General features: G+C 52.5%; 1 protein-coding gene across 5 annotated transcripts in view; it reads right to left on the bottom strand.

The window, feature by feature from the left end:
- Positions 1-27,308, bottom strand: part of LOC127058487 (hexosaminidase D-like) — a 34,851-nt gene extending 7,543 nt beyond the window's left edge. The window contains exons 1-14 of one of the 5 annotated variants that reach the window (XM_050968598.1): positions 27,211-27,308; positions 25,413-25,530; positions 22,375-22,434; positions 21,542-21,576; positions 12,429-12,525; positions 11,366-11,603; positions 10,643-10,752; positions 9,986-10,073; positions 8,345-8,509; positions 6,701-6,884; positions 5,962-6,033; positions 5,122-5,326; positions 4,021-4,103; positions 1,652-1,730 (exon numbers count right to left, since the gene is read on the bottom strand). In XM_050968598.1, coding sequence (XP_050824555.1) covers positions 1,652-1,730; positions 4,021-4,103; positions 5,122-5,326; positions 5,962-6,033; positions 6,701-6,884; positions 8,345-8,509; positions 9,986-10,073; positions 10,643-10,752; positions 11,366-11,603; positions 12,429-12,523 — 1,319 coding nt within the window. In that variant the 5' untranslated portion in view covers positions 12,524-12,525; positions 21,542-21,576; positions 22,375-22,434; positions 25,413-25,530; positions 27,211-27,308. Of the gene's footprint in view, positions 1-1,651; positions 1,731-4,020; positions 4,104-5,121; positions 5,327-5,961; positions 6,034-6,700; positions 6,885-8,344; positions 8,510-9,985; positions 10,074-10,642; positions 10,753-11,365; positions 11,604-12,428; positions 12,526-14,199; positions 14,363-21,541; positions 21,577-22,374; positions 22,435-25,412; positions 25,577-27,210 lie in introns of those variants that run through there. The other 4 variants (XM_050968599.1, XM_050968601.1, XM_050968602.1 and 1 more) reach the window with 4 other exon arrangements.
- Between the last annotated feature and the right edge of the window lie 431 nt (positions 27,309-27,739).

The raw sequence follows: 27,739 nt of genomic DNA, 5'->3' as shown, positions 1-27,739 counted from the left end.
ACATGGCCTTAGAGGACATGGACTGATAGATGAGAGGGATACTGGTTACACAGTTCTCACTGCAGATGTTTTAGGTACGTAAAACAAACAAAGGAGCTTGCCATATTATGGAGATATTTCCTTTCTGGCTGCTGTCTGAGTTACTCAGCTGGCCCCCCAATCACTAGAGTTTTGGAGCACCTTGATATCAGATGCCTTTACCCACACAGCACCCCATGAGGCAGGCAGGGATATTGTCCCCATGGCATAAATGGGAATGGCAGCACAGAGAGGCTGTGACTTGCCCAAGGTCACACAGGCGTCTGTGGCAGAGCAGGGGAACAAAGCAGAGTCTCCCAAATCCCAGGCTCCCTACCTGTCTAACAACTGCATCCTCTGAATGCAAGAGTTCCTCTGCTCCCCAGGGTTTTACCTGCTAAAGCAGGGGTTCTCAAACTGGGGGTTGGGACCCCTCAGGGGGTCACAAGGTTATTTCATGGGGGAGGTCACGAGCTGTCAGCCTCCACCCCAAACCCTGCTTTGCCTCCAGCATTTATAATGGGGTTAAATATATAAAAATGTGGTTTTAATTTAGGGGGGGTCACACTCAGAGGCTTGCTATGTGAAAGGGGTCCCCAGCACAAAAGTTTGAGAGCCCCTGTGCTAGAGAACCACAAGTGGTGTGGCTGGACTGATCCAGCCCCGGCTGAGAAGCCTTTTGCCATCAGCTGGAGTTGCAGTAATACCAGTAAAGGAAGGATCCTCAGAGCCAGATGACTTCGTGGAACCCAGAGTTTGGGGGTTAGGACGCAGCTGCTGGAACATCAGCACCAGGGCAAGACTTTTGATTATCTTGCCGTTTAGGAGCCTTTAGAGAGAATCTAAACACAGGAGCTCGGATCCACCTCTGAGGCTTTCATAGATGATGCTCAGAAAAATTATGAAGCACATTTTGCCAGAGTTTTAAAGGGCTACAGAGGCTGCTAGAAATTAATTGAACCATTAGCCCATTAGCCAGCAGCCACCACAAGGCAAGGAGAGTAGCGCCCCAGTGCAAGAAGGTGCTAACTGAGGGGTGGCTGGAGACCAGGTTCAAAGTGACACCGAGACGCCTGCCTGCTGGACTGAGGCACCAAGCGTGTCGCGAGAGGGGGCGGGGGAGATACATGGAGGCTGTTGGTGTGTAGGCATGAGATGCCTTCACGCCAAGCACCTGCTGCTGGCGCGTCCAGCGGGCACGGAACCTGCACGCTTTGGAGGAAGGGTCATCACTATGGAAGAAGCAGCTAAAACCGAGGATTGGTGGGTTAGACAGAGAAGAAAGGCCTAGTGGTTAGAGCACTAGCTTGCAATGCAGGAGACCCAGACTTCCTGTGACACACCTGGAGCAGATCACTCCATCTCTCTGTGCTGCCTGGCCCAACCTGTACAATGGGGATACAGCCCTGCCCTGCCTCAGGGGGCAAGGTGCTCCACTACTGGGGGGGGGTCAGACAAATGCCACAGACACGGGGTGCAGCAGGCTCTTGGGATGTGCTAGTACGACCCTACAAACAAGAGTTAAACGGAAGGACAAGGACACAGCAGGCCAGGGTAAGCACTCGGATCCACAGATGCCAGGCAGCAGCCCCGGGAATCAGCCAACTGGAACAGACTGGCCTGCGCAACGTACCACGTGCTCTTCTCTAGATTGATGCTCTGGAAGCCCAACATGTCCAGGATTTTCTTTTTAGTTGCTTCAGTAAATCCACCTAGAGGAGGACGAGATGACACACAGGTTAGCAGAAGGGGAAAAGCCAGTGCAGGCAGGAGAAGCCCCGAGAGGGAGTTTAAGCATCACCCAGAGGGTGGCTGTACTGGCAGCTTGCTATGAGCTCAAAGGGGGACACCGTGTCTGCATGTGGAGCTGGAGCTGGGCTCCCCAACTGAGGAGACACACCCACAGTAGCACCCATCCAGCCAGCGTGGTAAGGACAGTAGCGTAGCTGTAGGAGCACAGGCAGCAGCGGGAGGAACGTGTCTGGAACCCTTGGGTCCATGCTCGAGGTAGACAGCCTCACTGATCACCGCAGGTCCACTATGTGAAGCGTGTGCTGGCTGAATGAGAGCTACGTGGGTACATCTCTACGGGCTGGGAGCTGCCCCCCATGCCAAGGCTAGACATACCCTTAGACTGGTCAGCAGTCTCCCAACAGAGCGTCCCAGCTGGCCAGCTCCTCCCCGTCTCCCCATGCGCTAGGGAAATGGGAGCCTGCAGGCACGTGGGCGGATGCACTGTGGCTGTGCCCATTATAAAGGGAAAAACAAATACCCAGGAGAGCACTGCGAGCATCAAGCAACAAACAGGACAGGCTATGGCTGAACACCGGCTACTAGCCAACCCCAGCACCTGCGGGGCATACCGACTTCCAGCACAGCCTCCCTAGGCATCTGCGGGCCTTTGGAACACTAGGCACTGCTAGCTTGTTCAAGGGGCGGTGTCTGGGGAACCCCTTGGGTAAAACGGCCTCACATTTCCCCGCCCCCCAGTCCTCTCGCTGGTCCTGATGCAGTACAGCGATTCTGAAAGCAATCACAGAATGCGTGGGGATGGTACAGCATTCTGAAACATCAGCTCTTGGGCAGAAAGCTCTGCTCAACCTGATCTGGATTATAGTGTGCGTGCACGCACTCCCTCACCCCAACCCCGCAGGAAAAACATCTTGACTGTGATCACTTAATAAAAATAGCACGGAGGACCAAAATGTCCCCAAAAAGCTCAATACTATTTTACAGGCAACTGTTACCCTCCTGGCTGCCAACATGCAGGTTCAAGACCAAAGCAGTTGCTTTTCCAGCACAAAATTTTCACCCATCAGGGAAACAAACAGCACAACTGCATTGCTCATCTAGTGAGCAACACTCCTGGAGCGAGCAGTGCTGCATGTATTTAGCAGGCACGCTGGGCTGAGGCCACAGAAACACTCAGTGTCTTGCCAGAGAACTGCACAATTCTGGAATTCCTCCTCTCACCACGGGAGCTCCAAGCATGGTGAGCTAGGAGTTATGACACTGTTGCTTTAATCCCAGCCTTGTCACCGATACCTTAGGTGCTCCTGGGCAAGCCAGCATGGGCTGGTCTACACACACTAGGGTGACCAGACAGCAAGTGTGAAAAATCGGGATGGGGGTGGGGGGGGGGGGAAATAGGAGCCCATATAAAAAAAAAGCCTCAAATATCGGGACTGTCCCTATAAAATTGGGACATCTGATCACCCTACCACACACTATTGGTACAGCTTTACCTACATCGGTTTGAAACCTGGATAGTCAAAGCTGCACAACCCCCTAGTGTGGACAGACGGAGTTACACCGGTATGAAGGGTGCACATACCACCAGAGCTCGTTCCTGTATGTTACGGGAGATATGCTGTACATTGTACTTTATATACATACATTGATAGAGGCTGAGTGATACCTCATTGATGCTGGTGGGTTTGACAGCTGCCTTTCATCCGGGATAAGTGTGAGAAGCAGCCAGAAAGCCAAGGAGACATTCCGAAAAGCACTGGGAATGGGCCCCAAGAGAGCTTTTAAAGCAGAGTGCTGCCTGGCAAGAGGCTGGGAGCTATGAGTAAAGACACTGCCTCCTGTTCGATTCCTCCTGTGTCTGGAGATGCCGAACTTTGCGTTCAGCCTTTGTAAATATTGCAGAGAAACACCTGACTCCACCATCAATTTCGCCTCCTAACAAAAACCAGCCGCAAGACCTTGAACACTGGCTAACTGCTTGGGTCAAAAGGGGTAACGGTGGAGCTCATATACCCCAACGAAACAGTTAAAAATTGGGCCAAACACAGTTTTTTGTACAAAGTCTTAGAGGAAGCCAGAGATTAAACCGCACAATGGGTCAGTGGTAGACTCATGAATAGAACCCAGGAGTCCTGACTCCTAGTCACCTGGTCTAATTGCTAGACCTTGCCGCCTCTCATTAGAGGGCTGGGTTAATTCAGGCTTGCTGGCACCACCCCGCCCTGCATGCCCCGGCAGCGAGCCCCTCACCGTTCACCAGCGTCTGCAGACATATGGCCAGGGACGGGATCCCCACCGGCAGTAGCTCACACAGCACGGAGTAGTGGTCGTACCTGCGGGGACAGGAGAGCAACACATGGTCACGCTGCGGAACCTCCTGCCCATCAGCGTTCTGCAGAACGGTGTCCCCAACCCATCACCCGATTCCAGCTCTTCTGCCATCTCACCGCAGCCCCTTGGAGTCGCACTGGGAGGCAGATGCGCACACAGCCCCAGATCCTTCCACTGATGATCTGTAGGGTCCCTAAGCTGTCCTGAGCCCCGGCAGGAATCCCCAACACCCACTGCCCTGAGAGACTCCTGTCAGCCCTGCAGTTATCCCTGCCCCTTTCTCACCAGAGCTTCACGCCAGCTTCTGCTCCTCTCTGCTGCCAGCAGCCCCTTCGAGAGCCATTCCAACAGGCTGGCGCACTGGTGCCATGGGCCAGAATAGGAACATTCGGCAGCAGACGGTGACTCTGCTGGGGACGGCCCAGCCTGGGATTCTATCTAACCAGGGCAGGGCTGCTCCCATTAAGAGTTCTGGCCAGTCCCCACTGTGGCAGCTTTCACCCTTCCCCTCAGGGGAAGGATCCGTAGGTGAAGGGATCCTCCTGCAGGCTCAGTCTGTTTTGCCCCATCTCTTTGGATGCTGTTGCCCCTAGTTCCCTCCCCCTCTCCCCTGCCTTGTGTCACCTGCTGTGACATGACCCCTCGCTTATTTTCAGACTGATGGACCCTCCTCTCAGCCACCCAGCCAAGCTGGGACGATTTCTGTCTCGCTCCCCTAAAACCAGCTCACTAATCCTGTCTGATGCTCTTCTCTGAGCTCCTGGCCGGTCATTGGCATTTTCCCACTTAAGGGTTGCCCCGGCCTGAAGGCAGCGTTCCAACTGCAGCCATGGCCCAGTAGAGCGAGCAAAGCCTGAAGCTGCTCTGGTCTCGCTCGCCCTCCCCACATCCATTCCCCCACCCCCTGCCGGGGAGAGGTCACATTCTCTGCAAGCCATGTGCGTTAGACTGCTTCTGAGCGAGAGCCAGAGGGATGTCCGTTCCCCCTGCCATCCTCCGGTCCCTAGTGCCAGGCCTCACCTCTGCCACCCAGTGAGGGCAATTCCCTGGAACTTGATGAATGGGAACTTGGACATGGCCTGGATCACCTTCAGCCAGCTCAGCTGGTTTTTCAGGTGGTAATTTAAAGGGGTCCAGCTCTGTGCGGGGCCAGTGGTGCCTTTAAATGCACTCGCGAACCACACCGATTTGAAACCACTGTCTGCGTACTTTGAAATAAACTTTCCTAGGAAAGAAGGAGACACCAAGATCAGCAAACAGCTGGAAAACATCTGCCAGTGCTAACACTCTGAGCTTCAATGCAGCAGTCCCAAGGTGCCAATGCAGAGCGCCCCTGGTGGGGGTCAGCCTAGGGCCCCACACAGAACCACCAGCACCGGTGAGTGGTTGGCAAGCTGAGGAGTGACGCACTGCTCCTGTTACTGAGCCGTTGGCATGGGCACATGCGCCAGCCCGAGAACAGTTAACACAATTATCCACCTATCAGTTCCTCTGGTCTGGGGCCAGCAACAGGATGCTGGCGGGTGGCTCAGAGGTTTGTTAGGCTCTATCGTAGATCCTACACTACCTGTAAGTTACCAATTCATATGTGACCCAGACTAGACAAGAGTACGAGGGTCTCCAGCTGGCAGCCACTGGGCAGTGAAATAAAGGGACTCTGCCAACCTCCTGGACACCACAACTGACACAAAGTGAAGGACATCAGCAGGGCAGGACACAAAGGAAATGTGACCCTGATTTCCATGGAGCTGTCCCCAGCTTACACTAGGGCTCAACTTGGCCTTTAGCCTCCTGACATGCAAACAGGCAAGTCTCACAAAGCAGCTCACGGATGAAACCGTCACAGGCTCTGCCCCTTACCTATCTGCTCCGTGTCAAAGTCTGGGGAGTAGAACCACAGCACCGGGGAGGCATGCGTCACGATGCCAGATTCTGCAGGACAAAAAAACCCACAGGAGAGAGAATGCAACAGCATCTCTGCCAATAGCTCCAGGGCAGGAGAGAGAAGGCTGCTGGGGAAACCCTCCCACCACCCTCATTCCACCAGCCCAGACCTCCCTTATTCCCTAACGAAGAGTCGGGGTGACTGTGTGCAGGATACACAACTCCAAACTGCACAGAGATAAGTGAGCCCAGAAGCATTCCACACTATGGGTGGGAACCAGGGGTGCTGGAAGGAGGTGGGCAACAGGGGACCCTGACCCCATCACTATTAAAAGCAATGTGGGGGGGCGCTGAGAGAAGCGAGCGGGGGCAGGGCCTCAGGGGAAGGGGCACCATGAAGGACAGGGCCTGTGCACCGCCCCCCCGCCCCCACCACACACTTTTTAGGGACCTTCCGCTGCTCCTGGCAGGGACACCACCAAACCCCCAGGACACACACTGGTCTCAGTGCTACACTTTCTCCCCTACCCTGACTCCTCCCAGACAACACCGCGCGGGGGGGGAGGGGGGATTACAGGTACCCTCCGGGCAACTGGACCACCACAGCGGCATGAGGATGTGACTGGGATGCTGCTCCTCAGACATACGCAAGAGTCACCCTAGAAAATCCTCTACAACTAACTGCTCCCGGAGATGAGCACAAAGCCACTCTGACCTTGGATGGCTCCCACGCTGATCTTCCTCAGCATGTCGTCCCACATGAGGACTTGGAGTCCCTTGTACTGGTTCACGATGAAGTTCACAACCTCCTTGATGTGATTCAGGTACATCTTCCCCATGTCTCCATTGCTGCGGCTGATCCAGTTCTTGGAATCCATCCCTTCCCCTAGATGAAAGACCTGGATTTACCGGAAGGAAAACTATTGTTAAGATCAGAAGCTTACTAGCCTCTGCAAACAGGCATCGAGTGAAGAGCGTGCAACATTTACGTCCTTCCCAGGGGGATGCACCCAGGGAGCAATGATGAGAGACTGCACCCCTGTGCCAGACCTCTCCCCAGTGTAGCCCCACAGTGATCACGCCTCTCATCAGTCCTAGACAACACCTACAGGCAGCAACTAGGTGAAGCGGTCAGACGAGACAGACCCAAGTGCCAGCAACATGAGGCAGATACACAGCTTTGCCACACAGGACCATACCACTGTCACCAAGCTGGCCCCACACGAGCAGCTGTTTGAGCCAGACTCCAGACAGACAGAGGTGAGGACAGTGGCAGAGGAAAGCTCTCTGAAGAGCTTGTAGGCACAGTGCTGTCTCCTCTAGGTGAAGGATCACTCCCACAATGGGGCTCTCCCCGACAAGGCCAATGCTTGTCTGAGCAGCAGAGAGACCTTTCTCGGGGCTGTTGGAGACTGTTTAAACTAGCTCCCCAGGAGCAAAGGCGGGCACCTCCGACTGGCCTTCACTGATGTAAACACGGAAGAGCAAGTATGTTAACGCCCCCCCACCCCGCCCCCCCTCCCCGAACATCTAGACAGTCGTGAGTCAATGCAGCACAGCTTACATCAGCTCTTCAATGGGGCAACCCTGGATGGTAAACGTAGCCAGCTGGGTTGGAACACAGCTCGATTCTCCCCCACTAACCCCAGGCTCACACACAGGCTGGGTCAGCTCAGCCCTTCGCCCCTGCAGGGTAGGCAAATGGAGTTATAGGCACTTTACTGCTCATGGGACCTTTGCAGGATGTTTTGAAACACCAGGCCTCATCTGCTCTGCAAAGCTGTTAGAGAATCCAGGGGACGCTGCGTAACATGCAAGAGTTTGTCCCCATGTCCTTTGGCCAAAAAGGCCACCTCCTCCCAACCCAGTGTTGGGTACCAAGGAGCTGCTACCCTGAACCCCACAAGGGGCTACATTTCACTGGTGCACTATGCAGAGTGGAGTGGGAAGTACTTTGGGGTCCATAAACAGAAGCCATGATCGCTACAGAGCCTGCAATGAAGCCACTACAAGCTGCGCACAGTGTGATGGAAGGTGGAGTAGCTCTGCAAACCTCTTCTCCAGATGTTTCCTTCCTCTTCTCTTCCCTCTACCCAGAGGGGCGGTCATAAGCAGCAAAGGCCATTGCCTCTAGAATTGGGGACTGCCTAGCGTGTCCCTCCTTAGACCTCTAGGCAGTAAGTTTGTCAAAGCAGGGGCAGTCGTCGTGTTAGTACAGCACCTAACACAGTGGGGTCCCAATCTACAGCTGGGGCTGCTGCAATACAAATACCTCTCCCTCCCCAATAACTCCCAGAGCTGGCAGGGGGCGGAGAGGAGAGCACAGGACACCTTCTACAGGAGCCTCCCCAGCGCTTACCTCGTCGGCTCCGATGTGGATCCAGCTGGAGTGTCTGTGTTTGTCCATCACCTGCGACAGGATGCTCTTCAGCAGGGACAGGGTGTCTGGGACGTGGGGGTTGAGGCTGTTGGGGAAGCGCTCGACCTCCCGCAGGTATCGGTACTTGTCGTGCTTCAGGATAAACTATCACAAGGAAGCGTGTGAACCCAACGCAGCACAAACCGACCCCACTGGACCCCGGCAGGTCACGCTGCGCTTTGGAAAGAGAGCGGCTTGACTGCAAGGGAAAGGAGTAACTGGGAGGCGAGTCACTGGTCTGCTTTAAAGGGACTCTGTCCAGCTAGAGTCATGCCGCACACTGGGGGAAGTAGGCCAGTAAGAGGGGGACCTCCCTGTCCACACGCCTAGGAGGTTGATCAGCACTGTCCGAGGGAGGTGTACCTGCTCCCCGTGGAAGGCCCCGAGCTGAGCGTGCCAGTTCAGAGTCCACAGGAGCCTCACCAGGCTCCCTGTCAAGACCTGTGCAAATACCAGCTGTATATAAACGGGTGACGTGGTGGTGGAGCTCGGTTTGGAAGGAGCCAAGCTGGACCCATGGCTGGCGTCCTTGCCAGCTCCCACCCTGCCCCAGGAAGCCCTGCCTGAACAAGTCAGAGAAGAAGCTGCCTCCTTGCCTGGGAGGAAAGCCAGCACACAGCTACCTCCCCTTGGCGGCAGAGACCAATGTCAGCTTGTTGGGTTGATGAGACTGAGGTGGCAGGGTGAGGAGAGAGACCAAGACACTCTCAGGAGAAGCAGATTCCTCACTCAGCAGCAGAGAGGGGAGCCAGACGCTCGTGAGGGAAACCCAACAGCCACAGAAACAGCCCCCGTCTCAGTGCCTAAGTGCAGCCCACGGGAGACCAGAGGCAGCACTTGGTGTCTCACAGACCGCGGTCCTCCCATGACGCTGTGTGATGCTGACATGAGTAGCCCTGTTCTACAAGCGGGTTCCTAGCCCCGCAGTTGGGCATGGCGCTTCAGACTTAGAATGACACCTGGTCCCTGCGATGAGGGAGATGTTTGCCTGTTCAGAGCTCCCCAAAAACCAACCAATCTATAGCTAGCCCTCTTTAAATGCTTCCAATCGAGACACATAATGAAGGGTAATGAACTCTCATCCTGCCTCCCCTGACAAAGGGAGAGTAACCCCAGGCGCTCTCAGATCGTCACCAAGAACTCGTCTGGCTCCCTGAAAGACGGAGAGCTGCAAACATCACAAACAAAACCCTGCACGAATAATCCCGCCTCCCAAGCAGGTCCCATCACAGGTCTTTCTCACCCCCATCTACTGCTGCAACAGGTCTACATCCAGGGCCCAGTCACTCAGGGTCTGCAGTAATTGTTAAAGCCACAGTGACACCTGGGTGAGCCTGGTTTAAGCCAGAAAAGAACAGAGCTTTTCTGGGGAGAGCTCCAGGGCAGGGCCATGTCTGTGCCTGCCTGATGGGGAGAGAGGAGGGAGATTCAGCTCTATGCAGTTTTGGCACCAGCCATGCTGGCACCTGGATTCACCCCACAATGGGCTGGCAGGACATGCCTTCCACCCTTGGGACCAGGAACAGCTGGTCTCAGCCATTCCCTAAGGACGGGCTGACTCACACGGAGATCAAACCCTACCTCCACGTGCCCAAAGGTCTGCACCAGGGGAACCACCTCCAGCTTATTGAGCGCCGCTAGCTGCTGGATCTTCTCGATGTCGTCTTCACTGCAGGGAGACAGGGACAATCGGCAGGTCAGAGGATTTTGCCTTTGCCAACCAGCAGCTGCAAAACCCAGGTCATTCATGGACTCCCGACACGCCGAAGCCCGAGCATTAAATCTGGCTCAGGACATTGGCGGGGGGGGTGTGTTAATGGCTGTGCCACAGAAAGGAGGAGACTGATACTCCCACATTCAGTGTTGCCGGGTGAGCGCTGCACATTAGCGCCTCAGGAAACCCGTGCGCGTCCCCAGAGTGGCACAGTTACATTGCTGCCGTTCAGAGTCACTCCATGCTCACTGCTTTTCCAGGTGGAGAGAGTCTGGGGATGCCAATTGGGATCCAAACACGGACACTAAGAACAGACACAGAGGCTGCGTTACCTGCGGGCACAGCTAGAGGGCTCAGAACTGCGGCAGGCAGCGGGCTCTTATCAAGGGCTCTGTTCCAGCAGGGCCATGCCCTGACTTGCAGACCCTCGGGCACCGAGTGGGTCACATTACTTTTGGATACCTAGCCACCACCCACAGCCAAATGCTTCCACTGGTTCACTCGTGCCCACTGCAACATCTTACCTATAAGCGTATGGAGACTTGAGGGTTTCAAGCTCACCCTTAAAGGGAAACATGTCTTCGTACTCGACCAGGATTCCATTTGCACCGAGTTTGGAGAGAAGTGGAAACACCTGCAAGGAGAGCAATTGAGCAGACCTGCTGGGGCTGGAGAGCATAGCGGGGCTGGGGGGAAAAACAGGAAACTCGCCAACCAGTCTCCTGGCCAGAGATCATGGGTCGGACCGAACCAGGGTGTCTATGGGTGAAATTCCCCTGGTTTCCATGGGGCCGAGCTCAATAGCACCTGACATGCCCATGGCCTTGCCTGGCTAGAAACCCGCCTGAGCAGGGCTCTGTGCCAGGCTGCATGGGTTCCAGGCGAGCCCAAGGGCAGCAAAAGGAGTCAGACACCCAGAGCTCCCAGGAGTCTCTCTCGCTCCGTACTGTCCCTCTGAGGGGAGTGTGCGAGATCCCTGGCCGGTGGGCAACACCCCATGCTCAGGCAGTTCCAAAGCCAGCTCTCCCTCTCCCTTGCCCCTTGCTCTGCTCACAGCCAGAGGCTCATGCGGCCAGGTGCACCGTGCTCTCCGCAAGCACTGGAAGCCAGTGACTGAACTCTGGCGCCCGCAGGCCCTGCTCATAACAATTGGGATGTCCCCACCCACTGCCACCCACAGCCCAGCAGGACGGGGACAGGGCAGGAGAGAGGGGACAAGCGTCATCACAGAACCCTCTGCTGCTCACCTGCTTCAAGTAGGAGACCTTGGGCGCGGCTCCTTTCAGGTCCAGGTGGACGAGCCTCATCTCCGTGGTGCTGAAGTCCTTGGAGAGCTGCTTTTTGGTGTCTTCCTTTGGACCCGGTACCTTCACTGCTGAGAGCTCCAGGGCCTGGCTCTGGGGGTTGGCCTCCTCCTTTTCCTCTCCAGCCTTTCCCCAGAAGTCATTGTCCTTGCTCATGTGCTTGTGCAGATCCAGGGTAACACTGCGCATGCAGAACAGAGCGGCTGGAAACTTTCAGTCCCCCGCCGCGCGGGCTTCCTTGTGGGCAGCCACAGCAGAGCCCCAGACACTGAATTCCCCTCCCACCCCGTGGGGGGCTCTGCCAGAACAGGTGGTGTGGGGGAAAGCCCAACTGGTATCTGCTCTGGAGATGGGCAAGGACATCAGCCTCCAGGGCTGCGAGTGCAACAGCTTCCACCCATTCCTACAGTCACGTAGTTACCCTTGCCTAAACCAAAGGGGGTACGCTCTGCTCCAGCCCCATCACCCCCAACAGCAGCTGCTGGCCCTGGAGAGTATCTGAGCAGAACAGTCCAACCTACTGCCATGCGGTTGTGCCCTCCAGCGTGTGCTCTGCAGGAGACTCCCATACAGGTCACAGCCTCCAGTACTCGCTGTCTCTGGCAGACTGGGACGCTGTTTCAGAGATGTCGGCTGGGGGCAGATGCGGCTCTCTGTCACTGGGACCCTCCTGCCCCTTTCTACGGGTCTGTATATTATAGGGCAGAGCTGGCACTGGACACTCCAGCACCCAGCGAGAGATGCCGGGGAGCAGCAGTAAGATCCCAGTCGCCACCATTTGTTTACAAATCCAGATGCATGCAGCAGGCGCTGCTGGCCATGCCAGTGCAGAGCGAGAGAGAGACGGTGGGGTGGGGGCGTCAGGGCGCTAGCTCAGCTAAGGAGCTACCTTGGGGCCGGACGGAGAGAACTCAGCTCCAAGCACCATGGGACAAGCATGCTCCACAGCTGGCCCCAGCACTGCCCTGGGCTCCGGGGGCAGCCTGGCTGCAGACACGCGTTTTACCTGTCTCGGAAGATAAATTTGATGCCTGCTAAAGCCACGATCAAGAGCACAGTGAGGCGCAGGAGGTTCAGCTTCTGGTTCCGCGGGAAGGCCATGTCTGCAAGGCAAACAGAGGGGAAGGGAGGCCACCTGCACTGCAGAACAGGATGTAGAGCAGTGAGCTGACAAACTCCGATAAAACCTCCACCTGGGGCCAGGACCTGCCTTTCACGCCGGGGGAGGAGGGACATGGAAGCAGAGCTCAGGCTGCGGAAGCCAACACACAGCTGCAAGATGGTGCTGCGAGAGAGCATGACAGAAGCGTGTCCAGCCGAACAGACCCTAACCGACTCACGGGGTTACTCCAGGCTGGGATGGGAGTAGGGTGACCAGACAGCACATGTGAAAAATTGGGACGGGGGTGCGGGGGGGGGGGGGTAATAGGAGCCTATATAAAGAAAAAGACCCAAAAATAAAATCGGGACATCTGGTCACCCTAGATGGGAGAGACACGCAGGTACAAGCTATATGCAATATAGAGAGACACCTTCACAAGGGAGCCTACTGGCTGGCCTGCTCAGCTGACGCCCAGCCATCCCAAGTGCGGTTCTGCTCTACCTGTGCAATGCAGAGGGAGGATGGCCTTATGGTTAGCACATTGGCCTGGGACTTAGGCGACCTGGGCTCATTTCCCAGCTCGGGCATGTTGGATCAGCTCTCCGAGCCTCAGTTCCCACGCTGGAAATTGGGGAGAATAATTCCCCTCATCTCTTGAGCTCAGGCCCATGTCACATCAGCTGGGACCTATGGAGTCGCTTCATCCCTCCGCACCTCCATTCCCCTGCTCATCCTGCGTGGCTGCTGTCAGCAAATGCTCTGGAGCAGGGACAGTCTCTCACCACATGCCTGCAGAGCAGCCAGCACAACGGGCCGGCTCTGGGCCAGGGACTCCAGGTGACATTGCAAGGCAAGGAAATCTAAGCCTTGCCCACAGGAGCTCAACAACTGCCCCCTAAGACCCTCCCCAACCTGTGGGGGGGGTGGGGGGGCTGTCTGAGCTGGGTTGCCAGCTCCTTTGGGCAGGGACCTGGCTCTGTTCTGAGGCACCTCCTGTGTCTCGGCCACAGTCCAAAGCAAACATTTGTTGCCCTGAAACACTATGGATGAGATGAGTCTCCTCAGAGGGGCAGGCAAGCAGCAGGCGAGGTACAATACCATGCAGTTATTCAGCTAGTGCTACTGGGGTGCAAAGCAGAGTCCAGGCAAACAGAACCCGACCCAAGGGGTCGCTGATCCAAGGGGTCGCAAACTAAATTAGACAAGGACTTGACCCCAGTGACAAGTGGGTGAGAAAGCAGTGAGATAACTGCGATGCTGGGAGGGGAATACTGTTTTGGGGGAACTCACGGCAATGTTTCCTAGTGGGTAGAGCACTGGCCTGCTGGGTGATCTTGGGCAAGTTATGCACCAGCCCTGTGCCTCAGTTTCCCCATCTGTACAGTGGGGATAGGGATTTTGGGAAGCATGCTGAGGTCTGCGGCTGAAACATACACTATAAGAGCTAGGTTATGGAGGGAGCCAAGCACCTGCTGTTGAGAACAGATCAGCAACGCAGTTTCATTTTGCACCCCTGCTGTCCCCTGCCCAGGGCTGGCCAGCTCCACAGGACACATCACCAGGGACAGAACAGCAGGTTTTTTGGTGCTTGTGGGTTTAAACCAGACACACAGCATTGTTAGAGGAGAGCGTTAGTTAGCAGATTTACTGAAAACCACGAGATGATGGATTTTACCTGCACAACACAGGTGGCAGCTGACAGGAAAAGCTGAGTCTGAGCTTGGGGGAGGCCAACAGCGTCAGGGCAGGTTTAAAAAGCAGTGATCCTGGTGTGGGGAGCACACTTCACTGCATTACCCCATCCAGGGCCCGAGGGAGCCAGCATGCGGGAGATGCCCCTGTACCAGGGGAAGAGGCGCCGGTTAGAAAACATAAGCAAAGGTTCTCAGGCACCAAACGAGGCTGGGACCGGAGACAGGGAGAGGAGGGGAAGAAATTTAGCTTCACTCACAAAGGAGGAAACAGAATGACCACAAAACAGAAGCAAAGAGCAGACCAGCTGCCTTCCCTGCCACATCAGTCATTTCAGACCCCTCTCCCCAGCTCAGATTTTCCTTTTTTACAAGCAAAGGGACCAACCGTGCAGTCTCATACTCATGGAATATCCCCAATGATTTTACACCAGCCAATCGCCCGAGGAAAGCTTTACCGGATCAGGACCCAAATAATCCCACTTGTGTTAATCTCTCCTTGTACGGGAGCTTGCTCATTGTACTTGGCAGTTTTTCATAAATCCCTTATCCTGCCTTGCTTCCAGGCAGGCTGTGCTGTCCTGCTAGCCCCAGAAACAGACCGGACGGGCAGCTTTTGCTCTCATGGTGGCCCAGTGGCTGTGTTTCTTTATGCAGAGGGTGTGTCAATTCTTTCTGCTCTGTTAAAACCTCAGCTTGTCCCCAATATAAAACCAAGCTTTGAGCACGTATTGTGCCACTTCTAGGCGTAACACCAGGAATTAGCTTTTTGAATCGCTGAAGCCAAGGGCAAGGCATTCTCTCTGCAGGGCTAAGGCCATGTCCCATACAAGGAAGGAGCACCTCTTCATTGCAGCTAGAGGCTGCTGCAGATTAGCACTGTTACAAATCCCTGTCTGTACAACACAGACACACTGCACGCCACAAGAGAAATGGCTCTCCGCTCTAGGTCTGTGTGCACGACACGATGAGGCACACAGCGTAAAACCCAGATGGGTATTCAAAGAAACGGCCCCTCACTGCATATTTCTTTCTAGGGGTGTCAAACAGATGGTTATGGGTTAATGTCTCTTTTACCTGTAAAGGGTTAAGAAGCTCAGTAAACCTGGCTGACACCTGACCAGAGGACCAATAGGGGGACAAGATACTTTCAAATCTTGGTGGAGGGAAGTCTTTGTTTGTTTTTGTTTGGTTTGTTGTTCGCTCTCGGGACTGAGAGGGATGGGACATCATTCCAGGCTCTCCCAATCTTTCTGAATCAGTCTTTCATGTTTCAAAATTGTAAGTAATAGCCAGGCAAGGTGGATTAGTCTTATGTTTGTTTTCTCAACTTGTAAAATGTGTCTTTTTGCTGGAAGGATTTTTACCTCTGTTTGCTGTAACTTTGAATCTAAGGCTGGGGGGGGGCGGGTCCCCTCTAGTCTATATGAATCTGAGTACCCTGTAAAGCAGTTTCCATCCTGATTTTACAGAGATAGAAAAAAAGTAAAAGTTTTCTTTAATTCAAAGCTTTCTTTTTAAAAACCTGATTGATTTTTCCTTGTTTTAAAATCCAAGGGATTGAGTCTGAACTCATCAAGGATTGGTGGGGGGAAAGGAGGGGGATGGTTAATTCCTCCTTCTTTTAAGATCCAAGGAGTTTGGATCGGTGTGAAGCCTCTCAAGGCAACCCAAGGAGGGGAAAGTCTGGGGGGAAAAAGGAGAAGGATGGTTAATTTCTCCTTGTTTTAAGACCCAAGGGGTTTGGGTCTGTGTTCCCCAGGGAAGGTTTTGGGGGAACAGAAAGTGTGCCAGACACTAAATTCTGGCTGGTGGCAGCATACCAGATTTAAGCTAGTAATTAAGCTTAAAAGTGTTCATGCAGGTCCCCACTTTTTGTACCCTAAAGTTCAAAGTGGGGGAAAAAACCTTGACAAGGGGTGTGACAAGAGATGAGCTACCAAACGTAACAGGAACCTGCAGGACGCTCAGCTCGATAAACCCAAGTCTGTTGCAAAGCAGTTAGGGCTGCTACACACAATGTGTCCAGCACAGACACACAACTGCACTGGGTTTCACACTGGGGGACATGCCCCTCTGGGGAGCAAAGAGGTTATCAGGGGGGTACAAGATGAGATGGGAGCTGGAGAGCTCATGCTGGCCACCATGTAGCGACGCCTCCCCTGAGCCCCCCCCAGATCAGAGTGCACCTGGTGTGGGCACCCACCACCCTGCCCCGCCCTGGAGAGCCTGAAACCACCCCACGTAAGCAGCTGTTCTACACCTCCCTGACTCTGCCACTGCTTGAAGGCTGTTTAAACAAGCTGGCCCAGCCCTGGAACTGAGTACACAATACTGTCATCACACCACTGAGCCACATCAGCCATGCACTGCTGGAGCCCTCCCAGCCTGCACACACCTCCCCCCACCCACACCGACTCCAGGGCCGTGCTATAAGATACGCTCCCCAGCAACCAGGGCAGGCAAGTGCGTTTGCACCTGCACATCCCTCAAAGGAACACCACCGCCTGGACACGGAGCCAGATTCTCAAAGGTATTTAGGCTCCTAAAGATTCAGCTAGCGCCCTACTGGGATTTTCAAAAACACCCACTTGCATCTTTAGGGCCCTAAGTCTCTTTGAGACTGTGGCCTACAGAGAACTGACGGGACAGCAAGCAGAAACACGGCCTTTCCTTTGTTTAGTCAGTCAGTTTCAAATGCAAAAAGCAGTTTTCAAGAACCCTTTTTCTTATGTATGCAGCACGTCAGGAAGTTTCATTTAACTAATCAAGACAATTTCAAAATGCTGCTGTTGTATATTTGTAGTTTAATTCCGGGTGCCATCCTAAGGCATCTCAACAGAAATCCCAAATAAAAACAAACACCCCAATCCAGTCAAACAAGAAATGCCTCATCTTCCATTTTCTAACAGAATTAAAAAAAAAAACAGAAGTTAAAAATCTGAATCCGTGTATGCTGAACTATAGAATAGCTTAAATAAACGTGTATTTAAATAGCTTAAATAAACCTGTGGTCTGTGGATCCCGGGGGCTTTCCACAGACTCTGCCTAAGGTTTCTAAAGGGGTCTACACCTCCATTTGGAATTTTGTAGGGGTCCACAAATGAAAAAAAGGTTGAAAACCACTGAGAGTGTATCTGCCGAGTTAGCAAAATGAACCACATTTAGTGTAAAGCCTGATCTGCAACCAAATATAATATTTTAATTGCTATACCAATTTTTCTTTTGGAAAGTAACTAAAGTACAAATGCAAAACAAGATTAAATTCAATGATAAAAAAATAAAAATAAAGGTTTCTGGCTCGCTGATTTCAGTCATGATTAAAGTCAGTGACCTAAGTCATTTTGATTTAAATCACTCCACTCTCCCCCATCCTCTGTCTGTTCCCCTGTCCCCAAAACAATCCCAAGATCCTTCTCAAAATCGTTCTCTTTGACCTTAAAAATCCACCTGGACTTGCCCCAATCCCAACCAATTCTGCTCATGCAACAGCAGCCTCCTGGTTGCTCCTCATGTAACCATACTGCTCTTGGTAAGAGAGCCTTCTCCAGTGCAACTCCTGACCATCTCTCCTTTTCTTCCCCATTTCTGTCTGGCTTCTTGTACAGCAGCCATTGCTACAGTGTGCGAGCACCTATCAGAATTCAGTAGAACTGGATGTGCTCATTCCTTTCCTCCTGTCACAAGGAAACAGGCTTCTCTTTGTTATTCATCTTTCTTTTTCCTCCTCTCCCTCTATGAGCTGTTCTTTAGGGCCTTACCTGCAGAGATACAAAATCACCTGCCTGCAACCCTCCTCGAAAAAACAAAAACCAAAAGGGAGATTGACACTCATAACATTGAGGTCACCATGCTTTCACTCCAGAGCACTTGGAGATACCAGCTGCAGACCCACAGAAGAAACTGGAACTGGGTTGTGCTGGGTTATGTCAACAAGAGTCTTGTCAATAAGGGGGGACACGGTAAAAGCCTTTGTAGCCATTATTGCCTCAGCTGCCCACAGAAATCCCTTCTCAGATCAGAGACGTGGCAAAGGAAACAGCCCAGTGGAGGGAAGAAAGAAAATCGATTGGACAAACAGCTGGGCTGGATCTACACTAGGCCGGTTAGGAGCAGTGGAGCTGCTCCCGATGAAGTGGCTGTAGGGCCACAGAACTCAAGCGTTTTTATCACCACTACTTTTTAGACGTTAGGAGTTCTGGTGCCAAGAAGCCCCGGAGGGGATCAGGGCCCCATTGTGCTGGGGGCTCTACATACACAGGGCGACATTCCCTGCTCCAAAGAGCTCAAAGACCTAACAGAGCAGACAAATGGCTGGGGGAGGGAGGATGAGAACAGAAACACGGAGAGAGGAAGGGAGTCGCCCCAAGTCCCAGTCAAGCGCGCTAGCCACTGGATCTTGCTGCCTCTTATGCAGGGCAAGATAAGTCAGTGGTAGAACTCCCGCCCCCCGTTTACAGGGTTGTTAACACTGGTAGTTGACAGATCCTAGTTCTCTCAACACTCTGGAAGGCCAAGCAGAGGAGTTGTGAAAAGTACAAATGCTGCATCACTAGAAAGTCTCCTTTTTGCCACATTGGCGCAAACGCGAGAGCGAGGAAATGAGGCCTGCTCTTGCGGGGGGGCTGCACACAAGCCTACCAATTAGCAGTGGTAGCCAGAAAAGTCTCCCTGAAACACATTCTCCAGCTGCAGAGTCCACCAGTTCCTACATTTAGCAGGATCACAGGCGTCATGGGGCTGGGAACAGGCCCCCACTGCAGTCTCTGCTCAAGTTTCATCATCTCATGGGAAGGATTTCATCCTCCCCACACCCATATGGTCCTCAGTACATCAGGCCAAATCCTGCCATCAAAGTGACCAATGATAGTTAAGACCCAGGCAGACAGTGAAGAACTACAAAAGGATCTCTCAAAACTGGGTGACTGAGCAACAAAATAGCAGATGAAATTTAATGTTGATAAATGCAAAGTAATGTACATTGGAAAACAATCTCAACTATACATATACAATCATGAGGCCTAAATTAACTGTTACCACTCAAGAAAGATCTTGGAGTCACTGTGGATAGTTCTCTGAAAACATCCACTCAATGTGCAGCAGCAGTCAGAACAGCGAACAGAAGGTTGGGAATAATTAATAAAGAGATAGAGAATAGGACAGAAAAGATCACGTTGCCTCTATATAAATCCACGGTACTTCCGCATCTTGAATACTGAGGCAGATGTGGTCGCCCCAGCTCAGAAAAAAAGAAAAAGAAAAAAAAAAGGAATTGGAAAAGGTTCAGAAAAGAGCAACACAAATGATTAGGGGTATGCAAAGGCTTCCGTATGAGGAGAAATTAACAACACTGGGACTTCTCAGCTTGGAAAAGAGATGACTAAGGGGGAATATGACAGAGGTCTATAAAATCATGCCTGGTGTAGAGAAAGTAGATAAGGAAGTGTTGTTTACTACTTCTCATAAACACAAGAACCATGGGTCACCAAATGAAATTAATAGGCAGCAGGTTTAAAACAAAGGAAGTATTTCTTCACACAACACACAGTCAACCTGTGGAATTCCTTGCCAGAGGATGTTGTGAAGGCCACGACTATAACAGGATTAAAAAAAAACTAGATAAATTCATGGAGGATAGGTCCATCAATGGCTGTTAGTCAGGATGGGTAGGGATGGTGTCCCTAGCCTCTGTTTGCCAGAAGCTGAGAATGAGCGACAAGGGATGGATCACTTGATACCCTGTTCTGTTCATTCCCTCCAGGGTACCTGGCACTGGCCACTCTCAGAGGACAGGATAGTGTGCTAGATGGACCTTTCGTCTGACCCACTAGGGCCATTCTTATGTTCATCCTCACGCAGGCAAAGTTCCCCTTCAAATGGGCGGGATGAAGAGCTGCAGGTCTGGTCAAACAGACCTACGTTCAGAGGTGCTGAGCAACAGGAGCTGCGGTTCCTCAGCACAGCATAATTAGCCTGCCGCTCATTCACCCCTCTAATGCCATCTGTCCCAATCAGTGAGTGTCACCACGCCGCCGGGCACGGCGCAGACACAGTCCTAGACAGCATGCTCACCACTTCGGCTTGTACACTGTGCTCATCGCCACGGTACCCAGGTGCCCACTTACAGCTTAGTCACTAGCCTCAAGCTGTCCTGAGCCAAGAGATTTATTGGCCGCTGCTCTCCTGTTGTTCTTGGAACAGCTGATATCTTGGGGGCGGGGAGGGGAGGGCAGTGAAGCCAATGAACCCTGATGGGTACCACTTTCCTCTCATGCAGCCACCTGCTTTTGGGGATCCCGTGCTTTCCTACAGCACTAGCAATGACACAAGCAGCTAAGAGAAAGGGAAGAGGGTAGAGCGCCTGGCTGGCTGGGGAGATGGCTATTCCCTAGCGCCCCCGGAGAGCTGCCGAGCTAATTAGCTGTTTGAGGAGCTAGTCTGCACAGCTACAGTCTGTAGAACCAAGACAGCTCCATCGAGATGAGGGGAGGCAGGTTGGAAGGAGAGAGAGATTCTTCCTGGAGCAATTTCCCTGGCACAAGGGTGGAGCTTAATCCGTCTGTAGTACCTCTCAGCAGAAAGGTCTCGCATACACTGTGCAGACAGCCCAGACCACAATTTCAGTGGAAACCACCCCCTAGAAGCCACCGAGAGGAAGCATTTGCCTTGGAAAGGTCCTGAGGTCTGTTAAGTGTTAACACTTCTGCTAGTCATCAAAGCAAGTGCGGTGCTAAAGGCACAGGAATAGGGATTGCTCAGTACACATCCTGCACTGAGAACAAAGGCCCTGGGGCTAGATGTTGTGGCTGAGCTAAAAATATTGCCCTGGGAAAGTTAAAAAAGAAACAATGACTTCTTTGCTGAAGTCTGTCCCCATTCCTATTCCGAGGAGCTTCTTTTGTCCGGTTGCTGTGTCCACGTGATAATAAAGTGTTCAGCCAGTAGCCTTGGCCTAGACCAGAGGTTCTCAAACTAGGGGTTGGGACCCCTCAGGGTGTCAGGAGGTTATTACATGGGGAGTCGCGAGCTGTCAGCCTCCACCCCAAACCTCGCTTCACCTCCAGCATTTATAATGGTGTTAAATATACAAACAAGTGTTTTTAATTGATAGCGGGAGGGGTCACACTCAGAGGCTTGCTACGTGAAAGGGGTCACCAGTACAAACATTTGAGAGCCACTGGCCTACACACAGGAAGCACATGCAATTCTGAAGGCTCACAGCATGGAAGACGGTTCTAGCCAGCATGCAGATCAGTTGCTTTATTTCTTAAAGAAGGAAAAACTTTTTTAAAAAATCATCTACCCATCCATAGCTACTGACTGTACCTGCCGTTATTAGGAGCACATCCAAACAGGACTCACTGAAAGAAAGTGAAGAAAACGATATTGTTCTCGATTCTTGTCCATTCGTTTACTTTGTGCAGCAGGCAGCACTGTGTATACACGCAGCCCTTTGCTCTCTGCCCCTCCAAGTCCTGCCAGCATTTATTAGTAATACTGGAAGTGAAAGTAAACAGCCAGCAAGCAGAAAACAGCCGGGTGCACAGAGTCATGTTACTCTCGGGTCTGCCCAAGAGACTCTCTCGAAAGGCAAGGTGGAGAGGGGAAGACATGGACAGTGGGGGTGCAGAAAAGACCTTCACTCTTAATTTAAAAATAATAATAATAGACGTCCAGTACATGTTATAGAAATGGATCCCGATCAGAAAACAGACCATTTAACTGACTTATTTAAAAGATGCCGGGCTGACAGCATCTTTCAGTAACAGTGTAAAAGGGAGGGATTCTAGTAAGTTTTGCAAGCTACAAAGTGAGAACTGATGCAGGGACCCCATGGCAGTTTCAGAAAATCAACCCTTTGATCTCACAGGCCAGTAGGGCAACAGCAGTAGAAACTTTCCTGCTAGATATCAAGTATGTCTGCAGTGTGGTTGTAGCATTATAGGTCCCAGGCCATTAGCAGTACGGCCAACCCCAAATGTTCAAAAATCATGAGTCAGGCTCACCAAAATTCATGAGATTAGCTTTAAAGCCATGAGACTGTGTAAAAATAATTGACTTGGAGTTCTTTTTCTTTGTCTTCCACTTTCTGAGCCTTTAGGGTGGACTGGGGTCCCATTTTGAAGTTTTCTCCAGAGCTAGGAGGGCTAGAAACTTACTTTTTCTTTAAGAATGAAGGCTGAAATCACCACATCTCCACTTGACTCCAGAAGCTGGAGCTTTAAGGAAAACAATATTTATCATGAGACTCCTGACAAAATCATGAGAGTTGGCAACACTTAACAGACAAGGTGGGTGAGGTAATATCTTCTATTGGACCAACCTCTGCTGGGGAGAGACAAGCTTTTGAGATTACTATACTACTCTAGGAAACAGTGTCTCAGCTAAATATGAAGTGGAACAGATTATTTAGCATAAGTAAGGCTGTAAGTCAGTCACAGAAGTCATGGATTCTGTGACTTTCCAGGACCTCCGTGACTTCAGCAGCGGTCGGTGTGGCTGCCCCAGAGCCTGAGCAGCTGGGGCACCCCTAGGCCAGCCACACCGGCCACTGCTGGGAAAGTCTCAGCCCACCCCCCACCGGGATTCCCAAGCCGCTGACCCCTCTCCCCCTGAGCACCCACGGCATTCTCCCCATTTAGTCGGGGTATATAGTGCAAGTCGTGGACAGTTCACTGGCTGTGTGACCGGTCCATGACTTTTACTAAAAAAACTGGTGACTAAAACATAGCTTTAAACATAAGTAGTTAACACATAGCTCAAGGGACCACTCAAGATGAAGTGGCCCATTAACATCCCTCCAGTCAGATTGGAAGAAGAGCTCTGTGTAATCTCAAAATCTTGTCCCAAACTCTCACCAACAGAGGCTGGCTCAGTAGAAGATATTATCTCACTCATCCTGTCTCTAGGATACCAACTATGTTAGCAGGAAGTCTAGGGCCCTGATCTAAACAGATATAAATTGAACATCAAGGCTCTTCCATCTGATCAAGTCATCATCCAGAAATTAGGGATTTCTCCAGGGATCTCTGGTCAAAATATTTTTCTGCAAGCTACATAGACCCCCTTGTGAGAAGCCAGGTCAATTAAAAAGAAAAAAAAAAGCAAACACGAAGTTAAGTTAATTCCTCTCATATCCATGTACCCACTGCTCTTATTTAATGTGTGTCTTATGGTAGCGCCAAGAGCCCCAGCCAAGATCAGGTCTACGCTGTGCTAGGCACTGCACATACACATAGCGAGAGAGTCCATTCCCCACACAGCTTACCGTGGAGATGAGGGTGGGAGGAGAAAGAAGCAGAGAAAGAAGAAGTGATTTACCCAGGGGACACAGCAGGTGAGTGGCAGAGTAAGGACTAGTATGTGCTGCGAAGCTCAGAACCAGCACCCCATCCCCTAGATCACGCTGCCCTTCAAGCCTTTGTTTTCCTCCACAGTCAAGACTACAACCAGGAAGGATTCTTGTGTTGCATAAAGAACATGCTCTAGTGGCAGTAATTCACGCTCAGACCACAAACAGAATCGTACCACATGAAACATGCCTTTGACTCAAGTGAAAATAAAAGAAACGCCCAAAAACCTAAAATGGAAATGAACTAACACAGACAGGGTGCGGGGCATTCTGCAGCACTGAGAAACAGATTCCACCTGACTTCAGAAAGTACATACATACGCACCATGCTAGCCATGCCGTCATGGGAACACCACGCCTCACTAGAACAGCTATAAATATTTAGACAGGTGCTGTCAGATCAAGATTTGGCTTTCATTTTATTTGGCTTTTTGTTTTTAAATTTTGTTTTTAATTTCACTGAAAAATAATTTGCTTGGATTTGAACTTTCATCTCCATCCACAACCATGCTATGGTAGATAGACAGTAGGGTAACGGGGCCACATAAGTACCTAAGTTAATGGAAGCAATGGAGACTCTCAAAACAGATCAGCTGATCAGTTTCCATTTTGCTTTTCAGTGAGCTCGAACAGGGAGCTTAAATGTTAACATGCATCTTTGCGACTGCGCCCCAGTTCCCACACCCAGACGAGGACAGAGAATCAGACCGTTAAGCTCCCTAGGACCTGGCCTGGATGCTTAACTTGAATTCAAAAGACAAGCGAGAGAAACACTGCACCCATCCCTAGCACCTTCCAAATGTGACTATGGAAATGCTTTATATACATTAAAAGGGCACTTCACCATTCAATAGAAATATTGCCACAATTTTAAAATATTCCATTGAAAACTGCTATTCACAACCACTTGGCCACATGCAACTGAACCTGCTCAGCAGAAGGGAAACTGGGTTTTATTGTCCTAGCAGAGACACAGGAAGAAACAATGAGCTTTAATAGCAACAAATCAATGTTTTTATTTTTCACTTCCAACAATCAAAGGTGTTATTAGTAACACAGGGAAAGAAATTCACTTCCAGCAGCAAGTCAGTCAACGCTGTTCCCCTCTTTCACCAGGCATGAGAACACTATGGATGTGTTATGTTTATATCAGAGCCGACTGGGGGGGGGGGGAAGGAGCTGGTACAAATTACCGGGGCCCGATGGTCCAGAAGGGGGCACAAGGATCGGCTTCCCCAGCCCTGTTGAGCCGGTCTGTCCTTGCTGGGGGGCCCAAACCCGCTCTCGGCAGCCCTGTGTTTATTAACAGGGCATTGTCTGCTGACAGAAGTACTTGTCAGAGAGTACTGGATACTATTCAGGCCAAATCCTCGGAGTTCAAGAGCAAGCCCCAGAGCCGCTGCAGGTCAGACTAGCTTTAAGGGCCCCCTCCTCAAATTTGAGAGTTAAATTCTAAAATAACCTAAAAAGAACCCAGCACTTCCAGCCACTCCAGTTTTACATGTTTGTTGTATTGTTTCCAAAGAACATTTAAACTAAGCAGCAAGATAGAGAAGGCGAAAGGTTTAAATGCAGAAAACAATAAACTGAGCTTCTCATTTTGTTCTGGTATAAGTGTCTGTGCAGAGCACAGCTCGCTATGCCTAGAGACCACGGCTTTACCCATAGCTAGCTACATGGCTTGCTAGCCAGCCTGGGGAAACTGTCCGAGACTGCAGTAAATGATGCATTAATCCCTCCCTCCCTCCCCAATTCCCCCACACCTCCCCCAGCTGCTGCAGACAGAATAGAGTTTAGTTTATAATTTCCTTTTTTGGACGCTGGGATTTACACACAACTACCTACCTTCCTAGCTCAGATGGGAGAGGAACCCTGAAAAGCACAGTGGAGTGGGCCACAGGCTGGCTCGATCATCCGCATTCTGGCCCTGCCATCCAGGATCGGTGTAGCCAGAGGAGGGTGCCTTGCACAGAAGAAAAGCACCAGGAGACAGATGGATTTGAAAATGCAGCTTCTCCAGAAAGCACTCTGGACTCAGAGAATGACAATTTTATTCTTTAAAAGCAGCAAAGAATCCTGTGGCACCTTATAGACTAACAGACGTTTTGGAGCATGAGCTTTTGTGGGTGAATTTTATTCTTGTGAATTCTGCTGCCTCATGCAGCAGCACCACCATTTGAGAGGTCCGTCTGCAGTTTCATTTTAAAAAATTCTTCAACTGTTACTGGCATATACAATTCTTCTCCGCCAAGCATGATAGTGAGAGTATGTGGGAAACCCCCTCCCACCCTACACACACCCATAGAGTCTAATAAATGTCACCTTAGCAGCGGCAGACAGTACAGGCCCAGAGAGGCCCCATCCCTGCAACAAACTGCAATCTAGCCAAAGTGGTTTTGCACTCAGCTGGAAGCAGCCTCACAAGGTCAAGGTACACTGGCACCAGAACTGAACTGAATAATTAAAAGACCCGACAGAGATCCCTCCTACCAGCTTGCACCTCCGTAACTTGGCAATGGGGACGAACCCTCCTCCAGCAGAGGCACACATCAGCAGCCCAGCCCTGGCTGGAGATCAGGCATGGGGGGATGCTGGGTGCCCGGGTTTGATCAGTTATAGAATATACTCAGACGCCATGGCGTGGCGGCAGGATGAAGATACAGACAGATCATTATCAGCCTCTGTCTGATGTGCTGATTTTAACAGCGCCTGATTAACAGGATGGTGAAAGCCAGACAAATAAAATACCCTTTTAACATTCAATAAGCCATGGCCACCATCCCATCCTCTGCAGGCTTCAAGGCGCACACTGACCGATATGACTCCCTGGAACACCCCATTCCCCAAGGCTGAGGCAGAAAGGCCCCAAAACTGGCCCATTCCCGGCCAGCGCAGGACAGTGCCCTGTGGAACAACGTCTGCCAAAGCAGAGAAACCTCCTGCTCTGACGGGGGCAAGGGGGAAGAGATCAGAGGTTGTCTCTTGTTCTGATCTCTCTGGAACCAGCAGCAGTGCCTTGCAGCTCCCCCACCCCACCCCCCGGGCCAGGGCACTTTCTGGAGACTTGTACAGATCTCCTAGCAACTCCTCCCCCATCTGATGCCCGTGCTCCTTCTTACCAGCCCCAACACTCCCAAATTATGTCAGTGCCCCTGCCTGGCACCTTCTCAACCCCCAGGACCTCCTCCGCCACTTCCCATAGTGTCTCCTGCCTGGTACCCCCATGTCCTGCTGCCCGGTACTCAGTGTCCCATCTCTTTCCCCCCAGAGCCTCCCTTCCAGGGACCCTTCCAGTGCCCCCCCAAGGCCTTTCCCAGTGCCCCCTTCCCCTGCAGAGTACTCAGTGTCCCATCCCCCAGTGCCCCATCCCCCCAGTACTCAGTGTGACATCTCTTTCCCTCAGAACCCCCTTCCAGGTACCCTCCCAGTGCCCCATCTCTGCCAGTGCCCCACCTCCCCAGCGTCCCCCTGCCCAGTACTCAGTGTCCCATCTTTTTCCCCTGAAGCCCCCCTGCCAGGTTCCCTCCCACTGCCCCAGCCCCCTGCCCAGTGCCCCCCATTTCCCCATCTCTGCCAGTGCTCCCCGCCCGGTGCCCCCCAGGCGGACGGCGCTGGGTCCTGTCCTCATGCAACCCGCCCCTACCGTGCAGGTGCAGGGGCTGCCCGGCCCGGGCCGGCGGAGCCGCAGCAAAGCCCCGCCCGGGGCTGGTGCAGGAGACGAGCGGAACTCTCAAGCCAGGCTCCGGCATCAGCCTGCAGCGGGGAGCAGAGCCACCCCCCCGCGGCTCGGCTCAGCTCGGCCCAGCCCCGCTCTTAAAGGGACACGGATCCCACCGCGGATCGGCCGGCCCGGGGCGGGGCACATGGGGTATCGGGGTGCATGCAGGGGGCCCCCGGGGGCCTGCAGGGCCTGGCGGGGGGATCAGGTGAATGCGGAGGGGCGGGGCACATGGGGTATCGGGGTGCATGCAGGGGGCCCCCGGGGGCCTGCAGGGCCTGGCGGGGGGATCAGGTGAATGCGGAGGGGCGGGGCACATGGGGTATCCAGGCGGGTAGGTATAGGGGACCATGGGAGCGCATGCAGCGGGGTGCATGCAGGGGGCTTTGGGGCACGAGTGCCTCCAGCGCTGCGGTGCACTGGTGCAGGCGGGCCCTGCAGGGCTGGTTAACAT

The sequence above is a fragment of the Gopherus flavomarginatus genome, chromosome 9 (assembly GCF_025201925.1).
Source record: "Gopherus flavomarginatus isolate rGopFla2 chromosome 9, rGopFla2.mat.asm, whole genome shotgun sequence".
NCBI classification, from domain to species: Eukaryota; Metazoa; Chordata; order Testudines; family Testudinidae; genus Gopherus; species Gopherus flavomarginatus.
This window is presented reverse-complemented; position numbering and strand designations above follow the sequence as displayed.